Source organism: Callithrix jacchus, chromosome 22 (genome assembly GCF_049354715.1).
Source record: "Callithrix jacchus isolate 240 chromosome 22, calJac240_pri, whole genome shotgun sequence".
Classification (NCBI taxonomy): domain Eukaryota; kingdom Metazoa; phylum Chordata; class Mammalia; order Primates; family Cebidae; genus Callithrix; species Callithrix jacchus.
Window position 1 is genome coordinate 33706254 of NC_133523.1, and position 20712 is coordinate 33726965.

The 20712-nt window shown below is 50.1% G+C and overlaps 1 protein-coding gene across 15 annotated transcripts in view; it reads left to right on the plus strand.

The window, feature by feature from the left end:
• Positions 1 to 20712, plus strand: part of SIPA1L3 (signal induced proliferation associated 1 like 3) — a 323626-nt gene that overhangs the window by 233445 nt on the left and 69469 nt on the right. For all 15 annotated transcript variants that reach the window (XM_078359226.1, XM_078359222.1, XM_078359228.1 and 12 more), the window contains 2 exons: positions 5742 to 6318; positions 14028 to 14302. In XM_078359226.1, the coding sequence (XP_078215352.1) occupies positions 5742 to 6318; positions 14028 to 14302 (852 nt within the window). The remainder of the gene's footprint in view (positions 1 to 5741; positions 6319 to 14027; positions 14303 to 20712) is intronic.

The following is a 20712-nucleotide window of genomic DNA, read 5'->3' on the forward strand; positions in this document are numbered from 1 at the left end:
CTGTATAAGAAATTCTAGAAATGGAGATGCTGGAGCAGAGTACACATGTGTGTATGTACCAGTAGTCATCGTGGAATTAGCACAGGTCTACCAGCTGCCTCTCGGCTGGGCGAGGGAAGGGAGGGCATCCCAGTCTGCAGCACTGGCTGCGGAGCACCACTGTGCTGCGTGTGTTGTCTGCTGGCTACTGGGAACCCGCACACCGCATGGCAGGGCCTCCTTACAGCCATGTCCCTGGACCTGAGACCGCCCCCCTCCCCTGCCTGTCTGTTCCCAGATGTGCAGCAGCAGCTACAGAGTGCCAGCACTTGGGACACTGTTGGGGGCTGAGGACCCTTGGATGGAGAGAGATTTACACACATGCACACGCACTCACATGACATGTGCACACATGCACCCACGCATACACATGCACATGCACACATGGGCAAACATGCACGTGCATATGTACACATGCATGCACACACATGCACACACTGGATAAGGAGGCAGCCTTCTTATGGTGCATCAGAGGTTGGGGGTTGAACTGACTGGGAGAGCTTTCTCTTCTCTTCCAGCTGAGTTTGGCCAATGGGAAGCACCGGAAGGGGGCGGGAAGCCTGGAAGAGAGAGGCTGGAATATTTATTTCTCTTTCCTTCCTCGCTGTGGGGCTGTGATGATAGTGTCAATGGTTGTTATCTTTGGTCCCTTACAGCTGCTGCTTCTGTTACGCCACCCCTCTCCCAGGGCCACAGCTCTCACCACGGGAGGTCAGAGGTCCCCGCTCTGACCTCCCCTCTCCTGCTGGGGTCATCACATCAGCCTGCAGCTGACTTCTCACCCTTCTGGGCTTGCCTCTACATGGTCTCCAGAGTGATTTCTTCTCTGACACACTAATCTTTCTTGTTTTTTATAATTTAATTTTAAATATTTTTATTATACAATATTTTAAACATTCTGAAAAGTGCAGAAAATCACATAACAGGCACCCATGTGCCCACCGCCAGCTTCAACAGATGTAAACCTTTTCCTGTTTGCCTCAGGTCTCCCTTTTTCCTTCATTTTTAAAGAATGTTAGAGATACAACCGAAACTGCTCCTCAGCCGTTCCCCTCCCTTGCTGTCCCTCCATCCCCACAGACCTGACCTTGCCTCTTCGCTGTGGAGGGAGCCTGGCCACCACTCTCCAGCTTACCTTCTCCCGAAACTCCCAACTCCTGGTTCCCAACTCAGTGAATTTCTAATTATCTTTCAAAACTAGACTCAGGGCCGGGCACAGTGGCTGACACTGTAATCCCAGCACTTTGGGAGGCCGAAGCAGGAGGATACTTGAGCCTAGGAGTTCAGCATTAGCCTGGGCAACATAGGAAGACCTTGTCTCTAAAAACAAATTTTGTAAATTAGCTGGGCATGCTGGCATGCACCTGTAATCTCAGCTGAGGTGGGAGGATCACGTGAGCCTAGGAGATCAAGACTGGAGTGAGCCCCACTGCACTCCAGCCTGGATGACAGAGCAAGACTCTGTCTCAAAAAAAAAAGACATAACGGGACTGTTGCCTCCTTTGACGGTAACCCCGGGTCATGTTGAGCTTCCTGTATCTGTCACAGCACAGAGCTTGGCACATAGTGGGCCCTGAAGCCGCCTTTGCTTGCTGGAAGGATGCCTGGCCCAAATGTTGCAGGCCCTTGAAAAACAACTGTTGAATAAATAATTCTGAGTGTTCCAGCAGTGCTTAACGCCCTCCAGTGATCAGGTGACCACAGGTCGCCTCATCGCCTGGTTGTGTCATGAGTGGTCATCTTTTCTGTTTCCAGTGTGCCATTTCCAAACAGCCACCCGTGTCATCCCTGCAGCCTGTGGACTCTCAAAACCCAGTCCTTCCTGCTGGGAAGTGAGGGACCAGCTGTTCTGATGGCTCAAAAATCTTCAGCTGTTTGCAATTTTATGATTCGGAAAATCATGAATCTGGAATATAGGAAAAGCTGTCTCTGTAAGCAGCTAAGTGTTGAATAAAGAAGTTGCAAAGCTCTTCACCTCTGTAAAGCGCAATCTGACCACCCCATTCAGTAGAGTGAGGGACAGGGGAGGTCATCTCATCCATCCCTCTGCCTGGGGTAAGGCCCTGCCCACAAGATTTCCCACGGAAGCACATCTGCCTGGTGTGTGTGGCCTTCTTTGAAGAATGTGTGTACTGGAAATGCCTTTTTCTGTTAAACCTATGCCCACCATACCTTGGTAGAAACCTATTTCATCTGTCCATGTTGAAACCATTACTTTAGTCAGCATTGAGTACCTGTGCTGGGGAATCCACTAAGCCTAGGGCATCACCTGGCCACATGACACTCCTGGGGTGTGAAGGGCCACTAGACAGTCCACCAGAGATGGAGAGCGAGGGATCTGGCCTGATGGGCCGGGGTCACGCAGTAGCTCCCACACTGGTCTCCTGCACATGTTCTGTCCTCCAGTCCATTCTTCCTGAGGCAGCCATACTGGTCTCTGCCAATTGCCAGTCAGTTGTCCCTCTGTCAGCACCTGCCTCCATCAGGAACCCAGCAAGAAGCAAATCTCCCTCAAGGATTTAAGCAAAGGGAGTTGATGGAAAACCACACAGGCCATTGACAGAAGTGTGGGGAGGTTGCAGGAACTACGTGGGAAGGTGCTGCATCCGGGGAGCTAGCCAGGGCAGGAGCCTTCACCCACCCCCAAGGCTTGATGGGCCCAGAGGGAGATGGAAGGAGTTTCTGAAAGCTGGTGAGAGCTGTGGGCCTGGGAGAGGGGTGGCGTAACAGGAGCAGCTGCTGTAAGGGACCAAAGATGACAGCCATTGACGCTATCATCACAGTCCTGAAGGGAGGAAGGAAGAGAAATAAGTACTCCAGTCTCTCTCCTCCTGCCTTCCCATCCCCTACCAGTGCTTCCCATTGGCCAAACTCGGCTGGAAGCCAAAGGGCACAGGAACCCAGGTTACACGGCTGGAGAGAACTTCTTTCTCCTGCAGAGGACACAGAGAAAGGCAGATAGGGAATGGTTTCACCATCAGATCAGACCATTAAATGGTTGCCTGCTCTCATGATGAGGATGGGAAGTGCTAATGTACCAAGGCCCTGTGTGGCCTGGCCCCTGGTGACCTCACCCTGGCCTTCTCTAGTTGGCTGCTACCTGTGCTGTGCCCCCTGCCCACAGCACTCTCCCTCAGCTCTTTCTCTGGTTCCACTCAGCCCTTAGATCCCAGCTTCATCGTCACTTCCTCAGAGAGGCCCTCCCAGATTCTCCTGGTCCAAGTCAGGTCCTCCTCTCCCTGTGTCGTAACATGCCCTGTTCCCTTTCCTTGTTTTTATGAGTTTATCTCTGTGTGTTGATTTCGGATGTCCCTCCTCCTAGACTAGAAGTTAGTCTAGAGCGTGGGAGTCCAGGAAATGCTTGTCAAACAAGTGGATAAGTGTCGCCCTTGTCAGGATTTGGGGGTAAAGGGAGGGAATCAACAAAACCTGAGCAAGTATGGCCTTGGGTTTGAGTTTCATGGAGTATTTTTCATCCATAATCTCTACTTTTTAAATTGTCTTGCAGATGGTTGGAAGAGACACTGTACTGACAAATAGAAGTTTTAATCAAGGATGAAAATACCATGCACTTTTAGGAACATGTAATTAACTTATTGCTCACTCATTTACATCAGCTTGTGCCATTAAGAAACGGAAAGAACAGGCTGGGCACAGTGGCTCACCCCTGTAATCCCAGCACTTAGGGTGGCTGAAGCAGGTAGATCACTTGGGGCCAGGAATTCAAGACCAGCCTGGCCAACGTAGTAAAACCTCATCTCTACTAAAAATACAAAAATTAGCTGGGCATGGTGGCACGTGCCCATAATCCCAGTTACTTGGAAGTCTGAGGTGGGAGAACTGACTGAACCAGGGAGGTGGAGGCTGCAGTGAGCTGAGATCACACCATTACACTTCAGCCTGAGTGACAGAGCGAGACTCCATCTCAAAAAATAATAATAATAATAATAAAGGAAACAGAACATAACTCACTTGTCCTGGGTGAACGTTCTAGCGGGTGCCTTGGCCTTTTTGTGCACTTTTAGCAATAGTCTGCCGAAAGGCCACTGAGCCTCTATTCAATTTGGTCATCAGAGCATCACATCCAAGACATTCCTCAAATCTCCAAATCAACAGATCTTCTCCCTGTCCTGGTTCAGGCCTCCCTCCGCCCAGAAGCCTCAATGTGTGGGGAGCCTGGTTATACCTCCTGCTTCTGTACCTTGCCCTTCTCCTCCTCCCAGCCCTGCCCACTCAAAACCAAACAGGAAGAGTTCCATTCTAACTTCCTGTTACAATGAATTTCCTTTTTAAATTGTTTTTCTTCTTTAAACCTCAGATCTACCAGAGCAATACAATGAATTTTCAAAATAACCTTTGTTGAGATGACTTACAAAAAGTATACTTATGTCACACAAATGTTTGAAAGAACTAAACCTTGTAAACATTCTGTATCAGTCAGCTATTCCTGCAATAAAGCTGTGTAACAAATCCACTCCAGAGCTCAGTGACGAGATTGATAATTCTTTCTGGCTCACACATCTGCAGATCTGCTGGAGTCTGGATGGACTTGGTTCCACATCTGCTCCAGGGGTCTCTCATCTTCTGGGACCAGTAGAATACTTGGGGTCTGTTTATCCCCCAGTGATGGCAAGAGCTTAGGAGGCAGTCTCCCTGCCTCAACACACACACACACACACACACACACACACACACACACACACACTTCAAGCCTTTACTTAGAAGCCATTGGTCAAATCAAGTCTCATGACCAAGATCTGTGGGGTGTGCCTGCCTGCGAAGGTACAGAGGAGGGAGGGAATTTTTGCCAGACTGTAAGCTGATCTGCTATACAGTGTATGTGTATTTAAAACAAGAATACCTGAAGTTGGACAGTCCTTGGGGAATTACCCTTTGATGTCAGAGGATGTTCAAACATCTGCTTTATACAGTATGTGTATGTGCCCTGAGACCTCTTTTTTTGAGACAGAGTCTTGCTCTGTCACCTAGGCTGGAGTGCAGTGGCACCATATTGGCTAACTGAAATCTCCACCTCTCGGGTTTAAGCAATTCTCCTGTCTCAGCCTCCCAAGTAGCTGGAACTACAGGTGCCTACCACCATGCCTGGCTAATTTTTGTATTTTTAGTAGAGATGGGGTTTCACCATTTTGGTCAAGTTGGTCTAGAACTCCTGACTTCAGGTGATCCACCTGCTTCAGCCTCCCAGAGGGTTGGGATTACAGGCATGAGCCACCTCGCCTGGCCCACATTTTATTAGATTTCTAATCTGGTTAGCCAGCAACTTACTAATTAGATGTGGACTTTCATTCTTCAGAAGGAAACCGTTTGACCAGGTGTGGTGACTCACACCTGTAATCCCAACACTTTGGGAAGCCCAGGAGGTAGGATGGCTTGAGCCCAAGAGTTTGAGACCTCATCTCAACAAAAAAATAAACAAAATTGGCTGGGCATGGTGGTGTGAGCCTACAGTCTTAGCCACTTGGGAGGCTGAGGCAGAAGGATTGCTGGAGGCCAGGAGGTCAAAGCTGCAGTGTGCTATGGTTATAACACTGCACGCCAGCCTGGGTGACTGAGGGAGACCTGTCTCCATTAAACAAAACAAACAGGAGAAAACTCTATTCCTATTTTGTGATCAAATATTTTCTTTCTGAAGTGTCTGAGTACATTTCTTCCCACTGTCTAAATAATCTCTCCCTCCACAGTATGGCTGTGACCCGATCCAAAGACGCTCCTCCTTTCGGCCCCCCCATCCCCAGCGGAACCACATTCCGCAAATCCGATGTCTTCAGAGACTTCTTGCTGGCCAAGGTGATTAACGCTGAGAACGCTGCGCACAAGTCTGACAAGTTCCACACCATGGCCACCAGGACCCGCCAGGAGTATCTCAAGGACCTGGCTGAAAACTGTGTCTCCAACACCCCCATCGACTCCACGGGCAAATTCAACCTCATCTCCCTGACCTCTAAGAAGAAGGAAAAGACAAAAGCGCGGGCCGGCGCTGAGCAGCATAGCGCAGGGGCCATCGCCTGGAGGGTGGTGGCTCAAGACTACGCCCAGGGGGTGGAAATTAACTGCATTTTGGGAATTTCCAATGAGTTTGTGGTGCTCCTGGACCTACGCACCAAGGAAGTGGTGTTCAACTGCTACTGCGGGGATGTCATTGGCTGGACCCCAGACTCCTCCACACTCAAAATCTTCTATGGGCGAGGGGACCACATCTTCTTACAGGCGGCAGAGGGCTCTGTGGAGGACATAAGGGAGATTGTGCAGAGACTGAAGGTAAGGGAGAGAGCCCAGCGATGGGGCAGCGGTTGGTATGGTTTCAGTCTCAGGAACCACTGAAATACTTCCCTAGCCCAGTCAGTTAGGCTAAGACACTCACTGGCCCCAAGAGAATCACAGTTGTCACAGACACACTAGACATTATGTGGATTCTGCAGCTAGGTTTTTCCTCTGGAAGGTTTGTGCCAGGGATCTGAGGCTCTTTATGCTATTACCTTGGAAGGACAAGAGACATGCTTATTAATCTTGGACGTTGATAGAAAGTTTAAGTTAAGGTTAAAAATGTAAGCTGGGCACTGTGGCTCATGCCTGCAATCCCAGCACTTTAGGAGGCAGAGGCACGTGGATTGCTTGAGCCCAGGGATTCCAGACCAACCTGGGTAACCATAGTGAGACCCTATCTTAAAAAACAAAACAAAACAAAAAAAACAAGAAAACTAGCAAAGTGTGGTGGTGCATGCCTGTGGTCCCAGCTACTCGAGAGGCTGAGGTGGGAGGATTGTTTGAGCCCAAGAGGTTGAGGCTGCAATGAGCTGAGATTACACCACTGCTCTCCAGCCTGGGCAACAGAATGAGACCCTGTTTCAAAAAAAAAAAAGTATAAGAGTACTTTCTAAAATAATTAAAATAGGATGAAAAATGTCCAAATCATTAAAGGACAGGGCAGCGGTAAAAGGAGGGAAAAAATATAAGAAAGCACAAAGGGTCCAGGCACGGTGGCTCAAGCCTGTAATCCCAGCACTTTGGGAGGGCAAGGCGGGTGGATCACGAGGTCAAGTGATTGAGACCATCCTGGTCAACATGGTGAAACCCCGTCTCTACTCAAAATACAAAAAATTAGCTGGGCATGGCGGTGCGTGCCTGTAATCCCAGCTCTCAGGAGGCTGAGGCAGGAGAATTGCCTGAACCCAGGAGGCGGAGGTTGTGGTGAGGCGAGATCACGCCATTGCACTCCAGCCTGGGTAACAAGAGCGAAACTCCGTCTCCGAAAAAAAAAAAAAAGAAAGCACAAAGGAACATAAAATTATTTGGCAGGAATAAATCCCATGTTAGTAATCACAATAAATGTGAATGGCTTAACTTGCCCTATTAAAAGACAAAGACTCACAGTCTGGGTAGAAATCTTCCCCTAAACTCCTTGTGGGCAAACCAAGAGTGGCAGATTGGTGACACCTTAGTTGCTGTCTGCCTGAAGTATTGTGCTGAGAAGTACTTAGGCCACATCTAAGCTCCACAAGATAGAACACTGTGGTCAGTGATTACCTCTGCAGTGGGCTTAGCAGAATGGCATACCATGCATGCTAAATAGAGATAGCATACAACACAGCAGTTCAGAGCAAGTGTCAAGCCCTAGTGTCAGAAGGCCTGGCTTCAAGTCCCAGCACTGCCACTTACCAGCTGCATGACCTTGAGCCAAGTTATTTAGCTTCTTTGTGACTCAGTTTCTTTACCTGAAAAGCAGGAGGAAGAATCATTCTGCATTGCTGGGTGCAGTGGCTTATGCCTATAATCCCAACACTTTGAGAGGCCAAAGAGGGAGGATTGCTTGCACCCAGGAGTTTCAGACTAGCCTGGGTAACATAGCGAGACCCCATTTCTAAAAAAAAAAAATTAAAAATAAATTAGCCAGGCATGGTGGTGCACACTTGTGGTCTCAACAGATCAGGAGGCTGAGTGGGATGATTGTTTGACCCCAGGAGTTTGAGGCTGCAGTGAGCTGTGATCACACCTGCACTCCAGCCTTGGCAACAGAGCAAGACCCTGACTCAAAAACAAAAATTAAAAAGTGGCCAGGTGCGGTAGCTGACGGCTATAATCCCAGCACTCTGGGAGGCTGAAGTGGGCAGATCATTTCAGATCAGGAGTTTGAGACCAGCCTGGCCAATATGGTGAAACCCTGTCTCTACTAAAAATACAAAAATTAGCCAGGCATGGTGGCATGTGCCTGTAATCCCAGCTACTTGGGAGGCTGAGGGAGGAGAATTGCTTGAACCCAAGAGGCAGAGGTTGCAGTGAGCTGAGAGTGAGCCCTACTGGATGCCAGCCTGGGTGACAGAGCAAGACTCCAGCTCAAAACAAACAAACAAAAGCAAACTCCTGTTTTCCTCCTCACTCGTCTCAGAGGTTTCCTGAGCTCCTAAAACAGAAGTCCTCTGCTCAAGTAAGGTTTTAGGAAAAAAAAAGTCAAGTGCATCCCTCTGTTTGCCGATGTCACAGCTTTGGCATCAGCCTGGGCTCCATTCTCCCTCATGCCCGCATTCATCAGCTCCACTTCCATGGGCAGATGCCAGCCACCCTGGCGTCTCCCAGACACTTGCGGTGGTGTCCTTTCTGGTCCCTCTTGCCCCTACCCTTGCTTTTCTGTGGCCTGTTCTCAACATGGTAGTGAGAGCAATCTGATCACATCACCTTTCTCCTGTAAACCCTCAGGTCACTGTAGGTTAAAGGCTGGGGCCTTAAGGAAACTCTTGAGGCCTGGTGTGATCTGGCTTCCTGTTGACTTCTCTGACCTCATCTCGCTGTTGCTTTCTGTCCCAGCCATGTAGACCTCTGGGATTTCATGTGCATGCTCTGGAGGCGTCCGGCCTCAGGGCCTTTTTACCCCTGTGCCTCTTGCTGGAATATTTCTCTGATAACCACATGGCTCACTCCCTTTCCTCCTGCAGGCCTTTGGTCACATGTCACCTTGTCAGTGTGGCCTTGTTATCTAAGATTGCACCCACCACACACTGGCTTGGAGCACACTCCCCTGCTTTGCCTGCTTCACCACCATCTGCCGTGCACCGTGTGTATCTGTTCACTGCTGTGTCCTCAGCACCCAGGCCAGCATCTGGTACATAGTAGCTGCTGAGTGAGCAGGACCCAAGCGTGGGCACGAATGCACCCTACCCTGCAGAGGCTGCAGTAGCGAGCGTAGAGTGGGCGCCAGCTGTGCATCATACCCTGCTCAGCACCTTGAGGTAGATACCGTTCTCATCCTCACTTCACAGATGAGGAAACTGAGGCCCGCAGAGACCTGGACTTGCCCAGACCCCAAAGAGCCTTTGGGTTTTGTTGTTGTTGTTTTGAGACAGAGTTTTGCTCTGTCACCCAGACTGGAATGCAGTAGTGACATCTCGGCTCACTGCAGCCTCCACCTCCCAGGTTCAAGCGAGTCTCCTGCCACAGCCTCCCGAGTAGCTGGGATTGCAGGCACTCTCTACCATGCTTGGCTAATTTTTGCATTTTTAGTAGAAATAGGGTTTTGCCATTTTGGCCAACCTGGTCTTAAACTCCTGGCCTCAAGTGATCTACCCACCTTGGCCTCCCACAAGTGCTGGGATTCCAGGGGTGAGCCACCACATCCAACCGAGCCTGGGTTCTTAAACGCCAGGCTACTCCACCTCCCCTAATCTTGACAGCAGCTCTCATTTCTTGAGCAGGCACCATGCCAGGTGACATGTTTTACCCACATCCTCACTGTGCCACTCTGCCCCACACCCACCCCCGTGCCTACTGTTGGTAGAATCCTTTTTGAGCACATTTCCACAGAGATACCCCCAACCCACTGCTAATCTCAGCGCCCCAGAGCCTGCTGGGGAACCAGTGGGCCAGGGAATGGTGACAGAAGCCATCTCCCATGAAGGGGGAGGCCCTTCTTGAGTGACTCATGACAGCAAGTCTCTCTCTTTGTGAAGCACCCACAGGGAGCAGATTCCAGACTCTCCCCTGCAGCTGACCCGACTGCCCCAGACTTCCCGAACTAATGGTGTCCCATCATTTGTTATTTTGTGTGTGTGGTTTTCTTTCTTTCTTTTTTTTTTTTTTTGAGATGGAGTCTCTCTCTGTGCCCAGGCTGGAATGTAGTAGTGTGATCTCCACTTTCTGCAACCTCCACCTCCTGGGTTCAAGCGTATCCCATCTTTTGCTAATTGAATGAGTGTTATTATGTGCCTGGCCTTGGCCTGGGCAGTGCTGGGATATAGTGGTGACCATAACATGCCCAGACCTACTTTCATGGGGCTCCTATCTGGGGCAGGTATTAAACACACAATTTAAAGTGCCAAGAGCTTAAAAGTGGGGTGTGGAGTATGTGCCAGGAGAACCTAGCAGAGGGTGTTAAATCAGACAAGGAGAAGGTCTGGGGTTGGATACAGCCCCAGACATATTTAGTTAGTTACCAAAGTTTAACATTCAGAGCAAGCTTGTCCAGCCTGCGGCCCAAGACAGTTTTGAATGGCACCTAACACAAATTCCTAAACTGAGTTTATAAACTCATAATGTCTTAAAATATTATAAAATTATTAGTTTTTGTGTGTGTGTATGTTTTTAGCTTATCAGCTATCATTAGGGTTTTATGTGTGGCCCAAGACAATTTTTCTTTTCTTTGAGACAGAGTCTCACTCTATTGCCCAGACTGGAGTGCAGTGGCACGATCTCGGCTCACTGCAACCTTAGCCTCCCAGGTTCAAGTGATTCTTATGCCTCAGCCTACCAAGTAGCTTGGATTACAGGCATGCAATACCACGCCCGGCTCATTTTTTTTATTTTTGGTAGAGACAGAGTTTCGCTGTGTTGGCCAGGCTGGTCTCAAACTCCTGGCCTCAATCCACTGGCCTCAGCCTCTCAAAGTGCTGGGACTAGAGATGTGAGCCACCACGCCCAGCTCCAAGACAGTTCTTCTTCCAGTGTGGCCCAGGGAAGCTGAAAGATGGGAAACCCCTGATTTAGAGGATTTTGGCTGGGTGCTGTATCTCATGCCTGTAATCCTAGAGCTTTGGGAGGCCAAGCTGGGAGGATTGCTTGAGGTCAGGAGTTCAAGACTAGCCTGGGCAACAGAGCGAGAACCCATCTCTATCAAAAAAAAAAAAAAAAAAAGGTCGAGTGCAGTGGCTCATGCCTGCAACCCCAACACTTTGCGAGGCCGAGGCAGGCAGATCACCTGAGGTCAGGAGTTCAAGACCAGCCTGGCCAACGTGGTAAAACCCTGTATCTACTAAAAATACAAAAATTAGCTGAGCGTGGTGACTGGTATCTGTAATCCCAGCTACTCAGGAGGCTGACGCAGGAGAATCACTTGAACCCGGGAGGCGGAAGTTGCAGTGAACCGAGATCGGGCCACTGTACTCTAGCCTAGGCAACAAGAGCAAAACTCCGTCTCTTAAAAAAAAAGAAGAAGAAGAAAGAACAAGAGGTAGACGTTTCATCACTTCATATCCTGTTGGCCAAAACTGAGTCATATGACCATACCCAGCTACAAAGGAAGCAGAGAAATGTGGTCCCCAACTAGATGGCCACATGCCCATCAAAACTCTGTTTTACAGAGGAGCCTGGGCCTAATTACTGAAAGGCGGTGGGGGACGGGGGCAGGAATGGAAAAAACGGCGTTGGCAGGCCTCGCCACAGCAGTGTTTGTTGAGCTGTTGCCTGCTCTCTCTCTGGACTCTACGAAAGGTTGGGCCTTCCAAGGGGAACAGTCCAGGATGCTGAGGGCTGGTGTGACCCAGCTGGTTGTGGGCACAGACACCCAGGACTTTGCTTTATAACCCACAGCCAAACTCCTTAGACACGAGGGACAGCTTCAAAGGGAAGAATTTTGACTCCCAGAGCAAAGTAATGGGCTAGGACGAATCTAGCCACAGCATTCTCTTTTGAGGCACTGAGCAGCACCTTTCCTTTCAAACCAATTTTATTTAATTTATTTTTGAGATGGAGTCTCGCTCTGTCTCCCAGGCTGGAGTGCATTGGTGCAATCTCAGCTCACTGCAGCCTCCGAGTCCTGGGTGCAAGCACTTCTCTTGCCTCAACCTCCTGAGAAACTGGGATTACAGATATGTACCACCACACCCGGCTAATTTTTCTTTTTTTTTTTTGAGACGGAATTTTGCTGTTGTTACCCAGACTGAAGTGCAATGGCACGATCCTGGCTCACCGCAACCTCTGCCTTCTGGGTTCAAGCAATTCTCCTGCCTCAGCCTCCCGAGTAGCTGGGACTACAGGCGCGCACCACCATGCCCAGCTAATTTTTGTATTTTTAGTAGAGACGGGGGTTTCACCTTGTTGACCAGGATGGTCTCGATCTCTTGACCTTGTGATCCACCTCCCTCGGCCTCCCAAAGTGCTGGGATTATAGGCATGAGCCACCGCGCCCGGCCAACTTTAATTTTTAAAGACAAGGTCTTACTCTGTCACCCAGGCTGATGTGCAGTGGCACAGTCCTAGCTCACTGCAGCATCAGCCTCCTGGGCTCAAGGCAGCCTCCCACCTCAGCCTCCCATGTAGCTGTGTAGAGCTGAGACTGCAAGCATATGCCACCATGCTCAGCTAATTTTTTTTTTTTTTTTAAGAGACAAGGTCTTGCTGTGTTGCTCAGGCTCATCTTGAACTCCTGGGCTTAAGCAGTCCTGCCTTGGCCTCCCAGAGATCTGAGATTACGGGCGTGAGGCACTGCACTCAGCCTGCGTTACAACAGTATTAAAGTTACATGTCTTAGTCCATTTAGCATGAATATTATAAAATACCTTAGATAGGTAGCTTATAAGCAAGAGAAATGTATTTATTCACAGTTCCGGAGGCCAGGAAGTCCAAGATAAAGGAACCAGCAGGTTCAGTATCTGGTGAGGGCCCCTTTCCCCAGGCTGGAGTGCAGTGGTGCAACCTCAGCTCACTGCAACCTCTGCCTCCCAGATTCAAACAATCTCCTGCCTCAGCCTCCCAAGTAGCTGGGATTACAGGCATGAGCCACCACGTTGGGCCTCTTCTAAAGGCACTGATCCCCTTCCTGAGGGTTTTGCTGTAGTAATAAGATGGGAAAGAATAAAAAGTGCAGAGATAGGAGGATCTCTTGAGGCCAGGAGTTTGAGACAAGACTGGGCATCATAGTAACCCCAGCTACTCAGGAGGCTGAGGCAGGAGAATCGCTTGCACCCAGGCGGCAGACATTGTGGTGAGCCAAGATTGTGCCATTGCACTCCAGCCTAGGTAACAAGAGTGAAACTCTGCCCCAATAAATAAATAAACTCTGCCTCAATAAATAAATCAATTAAATAAGGCTGGGTGCAGTGGCTCATGCCTGTAATCCTAGCACTTTGGGAGACTGAGGCGGGTGAATTACCTGAGGTCAGGAGTTTGAGACCAGCCTGGCCAACGTGGCAAAACCCGTCTCTGTTAGAAATACAAAAAGTAGCCAGGCGTGGTAGTATATGCCTATAATTCCAGCTACTCAGGAGGCTGAGGCAGGAGAATCACTTGATCCTAGGAGGCAGATGTTGCAGTGAGCTGAGATTGCACTACTGCACTCTAGTCTGGGCGACAGATCGAGACTTTGTCTCAAAAATAAATAAATAAATAAACAAATACCTCAGCCCAGAGGAGATGCCAGTACCACTCTCAACTCATTGGCCCCATCCAATCACAAGGGAGCCAAGAAGTGCAGTCCTACTAGACCCTAGGAAGGAGGGAGGTCAGGACCTTTGGAGCCATAGCTCATGACTGCCATGGTCTCTGCAAGGTTGTAAGCCACAGGGTCAGATATCCACATTTCCCCTCCAGTAATCGGGAAGCCAGGCTGGGACCAGGTGCGTGTTCCCCCTGAAGGTCCCCTGCCATTGCACGAGAAGGTTGGAGATGGCAGGTTTTTGGCCTCAAAGTGGGGAATCTGACCAGGGGTCTTCCAGAGGAGCTGATGCATACAGCTTCTGAGGCTTAATGCTGCCTGTTGCCTGCAGGTGATGACCAATGGCTGGGAGACAGTGGACATGACGCTGCGGCGGAACGGGCTCGGGCAGCTGGGCTTCCATGTGAAGTACGATGGCACAGTGGCCGAGGTTGAGGACTACGGGTTTGCCTGGCAGGCCGGCCTCCGGCAGGGCAGCCGACTGGTGGAGATCTGCAAGGTGGCCGTGGTCACACTGACCCACGACCAGATGATTGACTTACTGCGTACCTCTGTCACTGTGAAGGTGGTCATCATCCCGCCTTTTGAGGACGGCACGCCCCGGAGGTAAGGACCTCCGCCTTTCATCTGAGTGGTGGGTGGCAGCTCCCAGAGCGCTGACCTGAGGCCTCCCTGGCACTGTCATTTGACGTCCCAATAGACAAGGGGATAGGCAGGCCCTTCTCAGCAGGAATAGCGGCAACAGTGACAGGAGAGAGAGGGCACATCTACAGAGCACTTACTGTAAGCCAGTTACTGGTTTATTCCTTCATACGGGCATGAGCCCATGTCAACTCCGTGGCCGCCTTGTGAGGGAGAGCAGCATTCTTCCTGTTTTCTGCACGAAGCACACAATGTTAACAGTCACTTGCCTGCGGACACACCACACTTCATTCATTTGTTCAGTGTGTGTGTTTATTGAGCCCCTGCTATGTGCAAGCTCTGTTCAAAGTGACTACAGCAAAGTGCCTGATCCCTTGCAGTTTGTGTTCTACAGGGAGAGATAGGCAGTGAAGAAATAGGTGTGTCTTACAGGATCAGGTAGTGTGAAGTCTCAGAAGGAAATTAAATCAGGGTAACGAAGGGGCTACAGCGCCATTGCAGGCAGAGAAGGCTCTGTGAGGCTCCACAGGGAGGCAGCCATATGGTTTTCTGACCAGCAGACTCCAGACGGAAGCTGGGCAGGTCACAGCCTCCCCAGTGTACATGGGTGGCGCGTTCCTGGAGTGCGGGGAGGCCCATGTGGCTGGAGCAAAGCGAGCAGGAGTGAGCTAAGAGCAAAGGACAGAGAGGTGACCAGGCAGATGGTGTGGGCTTCATGGGCCATGGAGCAGTTTGGGTTTTATTCCAGGAGCAGTGGGAAGCTGGTAGGTATGGTAGGTGACTTATTTCTTTTGTTTCTGTTGCCCAGGCTGGAGTATGGTGGCGGGATCTCAGCTCACTGAGACCTCCATCTCCCGGGTTCAAGTGATTCTCTTGCTTCAGACTCCCAAGTAGTTGCAACTATAGGCACCCACCACCACTCGGCTAATTTTTTGTATTTTTAGTAGAGTTGGGGTTTCACCATGTCGCTCAGACTGGTCTTGAATTCCTGACCTCTGTCGCCCAGGCTAGAGTGCAGTGGCACCATCTTGGTTCAGTGCAGCCTCCGCCTCCCAGGTTCAAGTGATTTTCCTGCCTCAGTCTCAGCAGTAGCTGGGAACTACAGACCTGTGCCACTATACGCAGCTAGCTAATTTTTGTATTTTTTGGTAGAGATGGGTTTCACCATGTTGCCTAGGCTGGTCTCGAAACTCCTGACTTCAAGTTATCTGTCTGCCTGAGCCTCCCAAAGTGCTAGAATTACACCCATGAGCCACCTCACCTGGCTCATGTTAATCACCTTAACAGTAATTTCTTTTTTTTTTTTTTTTTTGAGCCGGAGCTTGCTCTGTTGCTCAGGCTGGAGGACAGTGACACAATCTCGGCTCACTACAACCTCTGCCTCCCAGGTTTAAGCAACTTCTCTGCCTCAGCCTCCCAAGCAGCTGGGATTACAGGCGTACACCACCACACCTGGCTAATTTTTGTATTTTTAGTAGAGATGGGGTTTCACCATCTTGGCCAGGCTGGTCTTGAACTCGTGACCTCATGATGCACCTGCCTCAGCCTCCCAAAGTGCTGGGATTACAGGCGTGAGCCACTGTGCCTGGCCTTTTCCTTGCAGTTAATTTTGGAAAGAAACCAGGTCACCTGTCCTTAGAGCTTCCTCTTCCTGGCTTTAGCTGGTGGTCTCCCCATGGTGTCCGTTTGCCTGTTGCTCCACCACTGGGATTTTCTGTAAACTAGAGTCAAAGATGGCAGCTTGCTCAGGCCCCAGCTGGATGTCTTTCAGCCGCAGCACTCCTAGGTATACATCTGTGAGAAAGCACTGTGTGTCTCATGTCCCTCTGCAAGTGACACTAAGGGTGAGCAGAGCCTTCAGACAGCAGCCCTGGCCATCGCCACATGTCCCCTTCAGTCCTGATTCACGGCCTAGCAGCCATTACTAGACGTTGCCTAGATCCATCATTTCATGACAGGTTGCAGATGCAGACAAGCGCCATCTTCATTCTGTCGTTCCTTCTTCATGTATTGGCTGGAATGCTTCTAAAAAGAGCTTTCCTTCAGTAACTGTTTAGTTACCCGGAGGTATAATTTGTACAAGGAAGGCAAGATAAATACAGTTTTCAGAATAATGAGTTGGTCCCTGGAAGCCTCCAGGAATGACCAGTGAGAGAGACCCACCGTGTTCCCATCTCTGGAAACAGTGCACAGAGGACAGCCGAGGCCTTGGCCTCATGGAGTGAGGCCCCAGTGGGCCAGGGGAGACAAACAGTACACAAGTAAATGCATGAGATGATTTCAAATTACAGAGGGGGAGGCAGGAGAGTATAGCGGGGGAGGCAGGCTCTGCAGCGAGGCTGTCTTGATTTGAATCCCAGCTCTTCCTCTTGTTACCTGTGACCCTAGGGAAGTGGCCTCACCACCCTGTACACGGGTTTCCTCAATTGTAAAATGAGAGTGTTTGTGAAGTTGAAGGAGTTTCAACTTGTAAAGCACATAAGACAGGCCAGATCCAGTAAGCGGCTTATGCCTGTAGAGTGCTGGTGGCTCTCAGCACTTTCGGAGACTTAGGCGGGAGGATCACCTGAGCCCAGGAGTTCAAGACCAGCCTAGGCAATATAGCAAGACCTCAACACTTTTTTTTTTTTTTTTTTTTGAGACAGAGTTTCGTTCTTGTTTCCCAGACTGCAGTACGGTGGCATGATCTCAGCTCACTGCAAGCTCTGCTTCCTGGGTTCAAACTATTCTTGTGCCTCAACCTCCCGAGTAGCTGGGACTACAGGCATGCAACCACACCTGGCTAATTTTTGTGTTTTTAGTAGAGACAGGGTTTCACCATGTTGGCCAGGCTGATCTCGAACTCCTGAACTCATGTGATCTGCCCACCTCGGCCTCCCAAAGTGCTGGGATTACAGGCGTGAGCCACCGCGCCCAGCCCAAATTTTTAAAAATTAGCTAGTTGTGATGGCACACACATGTAGGCTCAGCTACTCAGGGTTGAGCCTGCAGTGAGCTATAATCACGCCTCTGCACTCAAGCTTTCTCAAAAAAAAAAAAAAAAAAAAAAAAGCCCATGGGATAGTACTTGGCCTATAGGGGGCACTCGAGAGACACTAGTGCTGAGATACTGGATGTGAGGTATGTGAAGGGCACATAACCCACATGGACATGGTGGTCCGGGAAGGCCTGAAAGTGAGAGCAAAGGCCCTCGGCTGGGTGACAGACCAGAAAGAGGGCCTGTGCGACTGCATCAGATTGAGCCGAGGAGAGGGCACAAATTGTGGTGATGATGAGTGCCATATTCACATACGACTTTGCTGGGCTCATACCAGGGCTGGTGTGATCTCCACTTTACAGATGAGAAAACTGAGGCCCAGGGCAAACAAGTCCCTTTGCAGAGTTGCACAGCTAGTAAGCAGCAAAGCAGAATTCAAATCCAGGTCGGCCTGTTCCATGATACTCTGTGGCCTCTGAAAGCCACGAGCTGTTAATACACAGGCATGCAAGTGGTTTCCCCACCCTCACCTTCCTGAGCCGTACTTGCTCTGGGCAGGCCCAAACCCTGAGCCTGAGGGTGTGGCCACCCCTACCCACACACCCCCAATGGCTCAGCCTCAGGACTCTGGTCACACCCCAGGTGTCTCCTGGTCCCAGCCCTCTTCCCCTACCACCTTGCTCCTCTGCTTGGAGCCAAGGCCCAGCCACACCTGCTCAGATCTCTGCAGGGGCAAGTCAAGGCCAGATAACCCCACAGGCAAGTGCCCTGGCGGCTGTGCTCCTCGGGGAAGGACATGCACCCTCTCCACATACTCCCACGTGTGCCCGTGACAAGCCAGCTCACCCGTCGCGTGACTCTCACCCCAAACATGCAGGTAGGGACAAACTAAAATGCAAAGGAAAGTCTGGGATTCTCCAGCTTTGGGAAGACAGGGCCAGGGAGAGTACAACAGAAAGACAAGTTCTTCTCCCTGCCCTGTTCAGGAGGAAGACTTACCCTCCTGCACCCTTTACACCGAGGCTACTGAAACAGGCATGCGTTGGGACTTGGGTGGTTTTTGTTGTTGTTCAAATGCAGAGGTGTGTAGCTGACCTCATTTGCAGAGCTGATAACCCCGGCTCTGGGCTCTCCAGCCTCTTGATGCCACCCCTGGCTCAAATGTCTGTTGCAGTAAGCTCTGAGGGGAACAGTGAGAATGGGACAGAAGCACCCATGCTGCCACCAGCCAGGCCTCATGGCATGCACGCCGACCTCATGCTCTCAGGCACTGAGGAGAATGCATGGCCTCTTCCTCCTACTCCCAGGTCACAAGGCTGGAGTTTCTGTGTGTGTTTTGTTTGTTTGTCGCCCTAGCTGGAGTGCAATGGCTGGAGTACAGTTGTTTTTAAGGATTAAAATGACGTAACAGGGCATCCCTGCCTCCTACCCCCATCCTCCAGTTTCACCTACCGGAAGCAACCACCGCTCCCAGTTTCAGAAATACCTTATGCAGGAAAGCAAATATTTAAAGTAGTAATAAAGTCCAGGCGCAGTGGCTCATGCCTGTGATCCTAGCACTTTGGGAGGCTCAGGTGGACGGATCACTCGAGCCCAGGAGTTTGAGACCAGCCTAGGCAACATAGGGAGACCCTGTCTCTACCAAAAAAATTTTTTTAATTCTCCAGTCGTAGTGGTACATGTCTGTGGTCCCAGCTACTTGGGAGGTAGCGGTAGGAGGATCACTTGAGCCGGGTAGGTCAAGGATGCAGTGAGCCGTGATTGCACCACTGCATTCTAGCCTGCGTAACAGTGAGACTCAGAAAGATGAAACAAATAAAACCAAATAGTAATACAGAGACTGGCACTTTATACCTCTGTATAGTATCTTGCTATTTTTTTCCCTATCCCCAATTAACAATATATTGGCCAGTTCAGGGGCTCATGGCTGTCATCCCAGCACTTTGGGAGGCCAAGGTGGGCAGATCACCTTAGGTCAGGAGTTCGAGACCAGCCTGAACCACATGGTGAAACCCCATCTCTACTAAAAATACAAAAATTAGCAGGGTATGGTCAGTGGGCTTCTGTAATCTCAGCTACTTGGGAGGCTGACGCAGAAGAATCTCTCGAACCCAGGAGGTGGAGGTTGTGGCGAGCCGAGATCGCACAACTGCACTCCAGCCAGTGTGACGGAGCAAGACTTTGTCTTAAAAAAAAAGTTGGGGCCGGGCCCAGTGGCTCACGCCTGTAATCCCAGTACTTTGGGAGGCCAAGGAGGGTGGCTCACGAGGTCAAGAGATCGAGACCATCCTGGTCAACATGATGAAACCCCGTCTCTACTAAAAATACAAACAATTAGCTGGGCATGGTGGCAAGTGCCTGTAATCCCAGCTACTCAGGAGGCTGAGTCAGAGGAATTGCCTGAACCCAGAAGGCGGAGGTTGTGGTGAGCCAAGATCGTACCATTGTACTCCAACCTGGGTAACAAGCAAAACTCCATCTCAAAAAAAAAAAAATTTTTTTTAAGCAGGTCTTCTCAAGTGGTATTGTGTGTCAGCATCCTCACAGGCAGCTCAGTCAAATGCAGATCCTTGGGCCCTGCCTCAGCGGGGATTCTGATGCATGTAATCTGGGGTGGGGCCCAGGAGTCTTCATTATTTGCTGAGCACTTGCAATTTAGAGGCTGGTCATTTTCAGATCACTATGGAAGGCAGGAGGTTAGAGGAGCTGGGGCAAAATCTTTTCCAGAGCCCCAAGGTGGGTTTGATTGGATTTCAGAAAGTGGAAGCAAGGGTTTTGCTTCTGTTTGTGGGAAAACCAGGCAGACTGTCCTTAGAATCTGCCAGAGGAGGCAACTGTATCAGCTCTGATTTGCTAAGCACTTGGCATGTGCAGACTTTGCTAACGCTCAGAGAATGCTCACAACCAGCCCCATCTTACAGATTAGGAAACTGAGGCTCTGAGGAGAGAATTCCTCACCCACACTAGTGTAGGTGATAAAAGGGCTAGGATCTGAGCCAGCCGTATGGCCCTGTAGCCCTGGCTCTACCACTCCATGCTGCCTTCTTTTTTTTTTTTTTTTGAGACAGAGTCTTACTCTGTTGCCAGGATGGAGTGCAGTGGGGCAATCTTGGCTCACTGCAACCCCTGACTCCCTGGTTCAAGCTATTTCCTGCCTCAGCCTCCCAAGTAGCTGGGATCACAAGGCACATGCCACCACACCCAGCTAATTTTTTTTTCTTTTTTAAGAGACGGGGTCTAGGACTCCTGGGTTCAAGTGATCCTCTTGTCTCAGCCTCCCAAAGTGCTGAGATTATAGGTATGAGTCACTCTCCCCAGACCATGCTGCCTTCAAAGTGACTGAATAATATTTTCCTCTTTTTGTCTTTTAATTATTGTTATAATTTAGTTAGTTTTT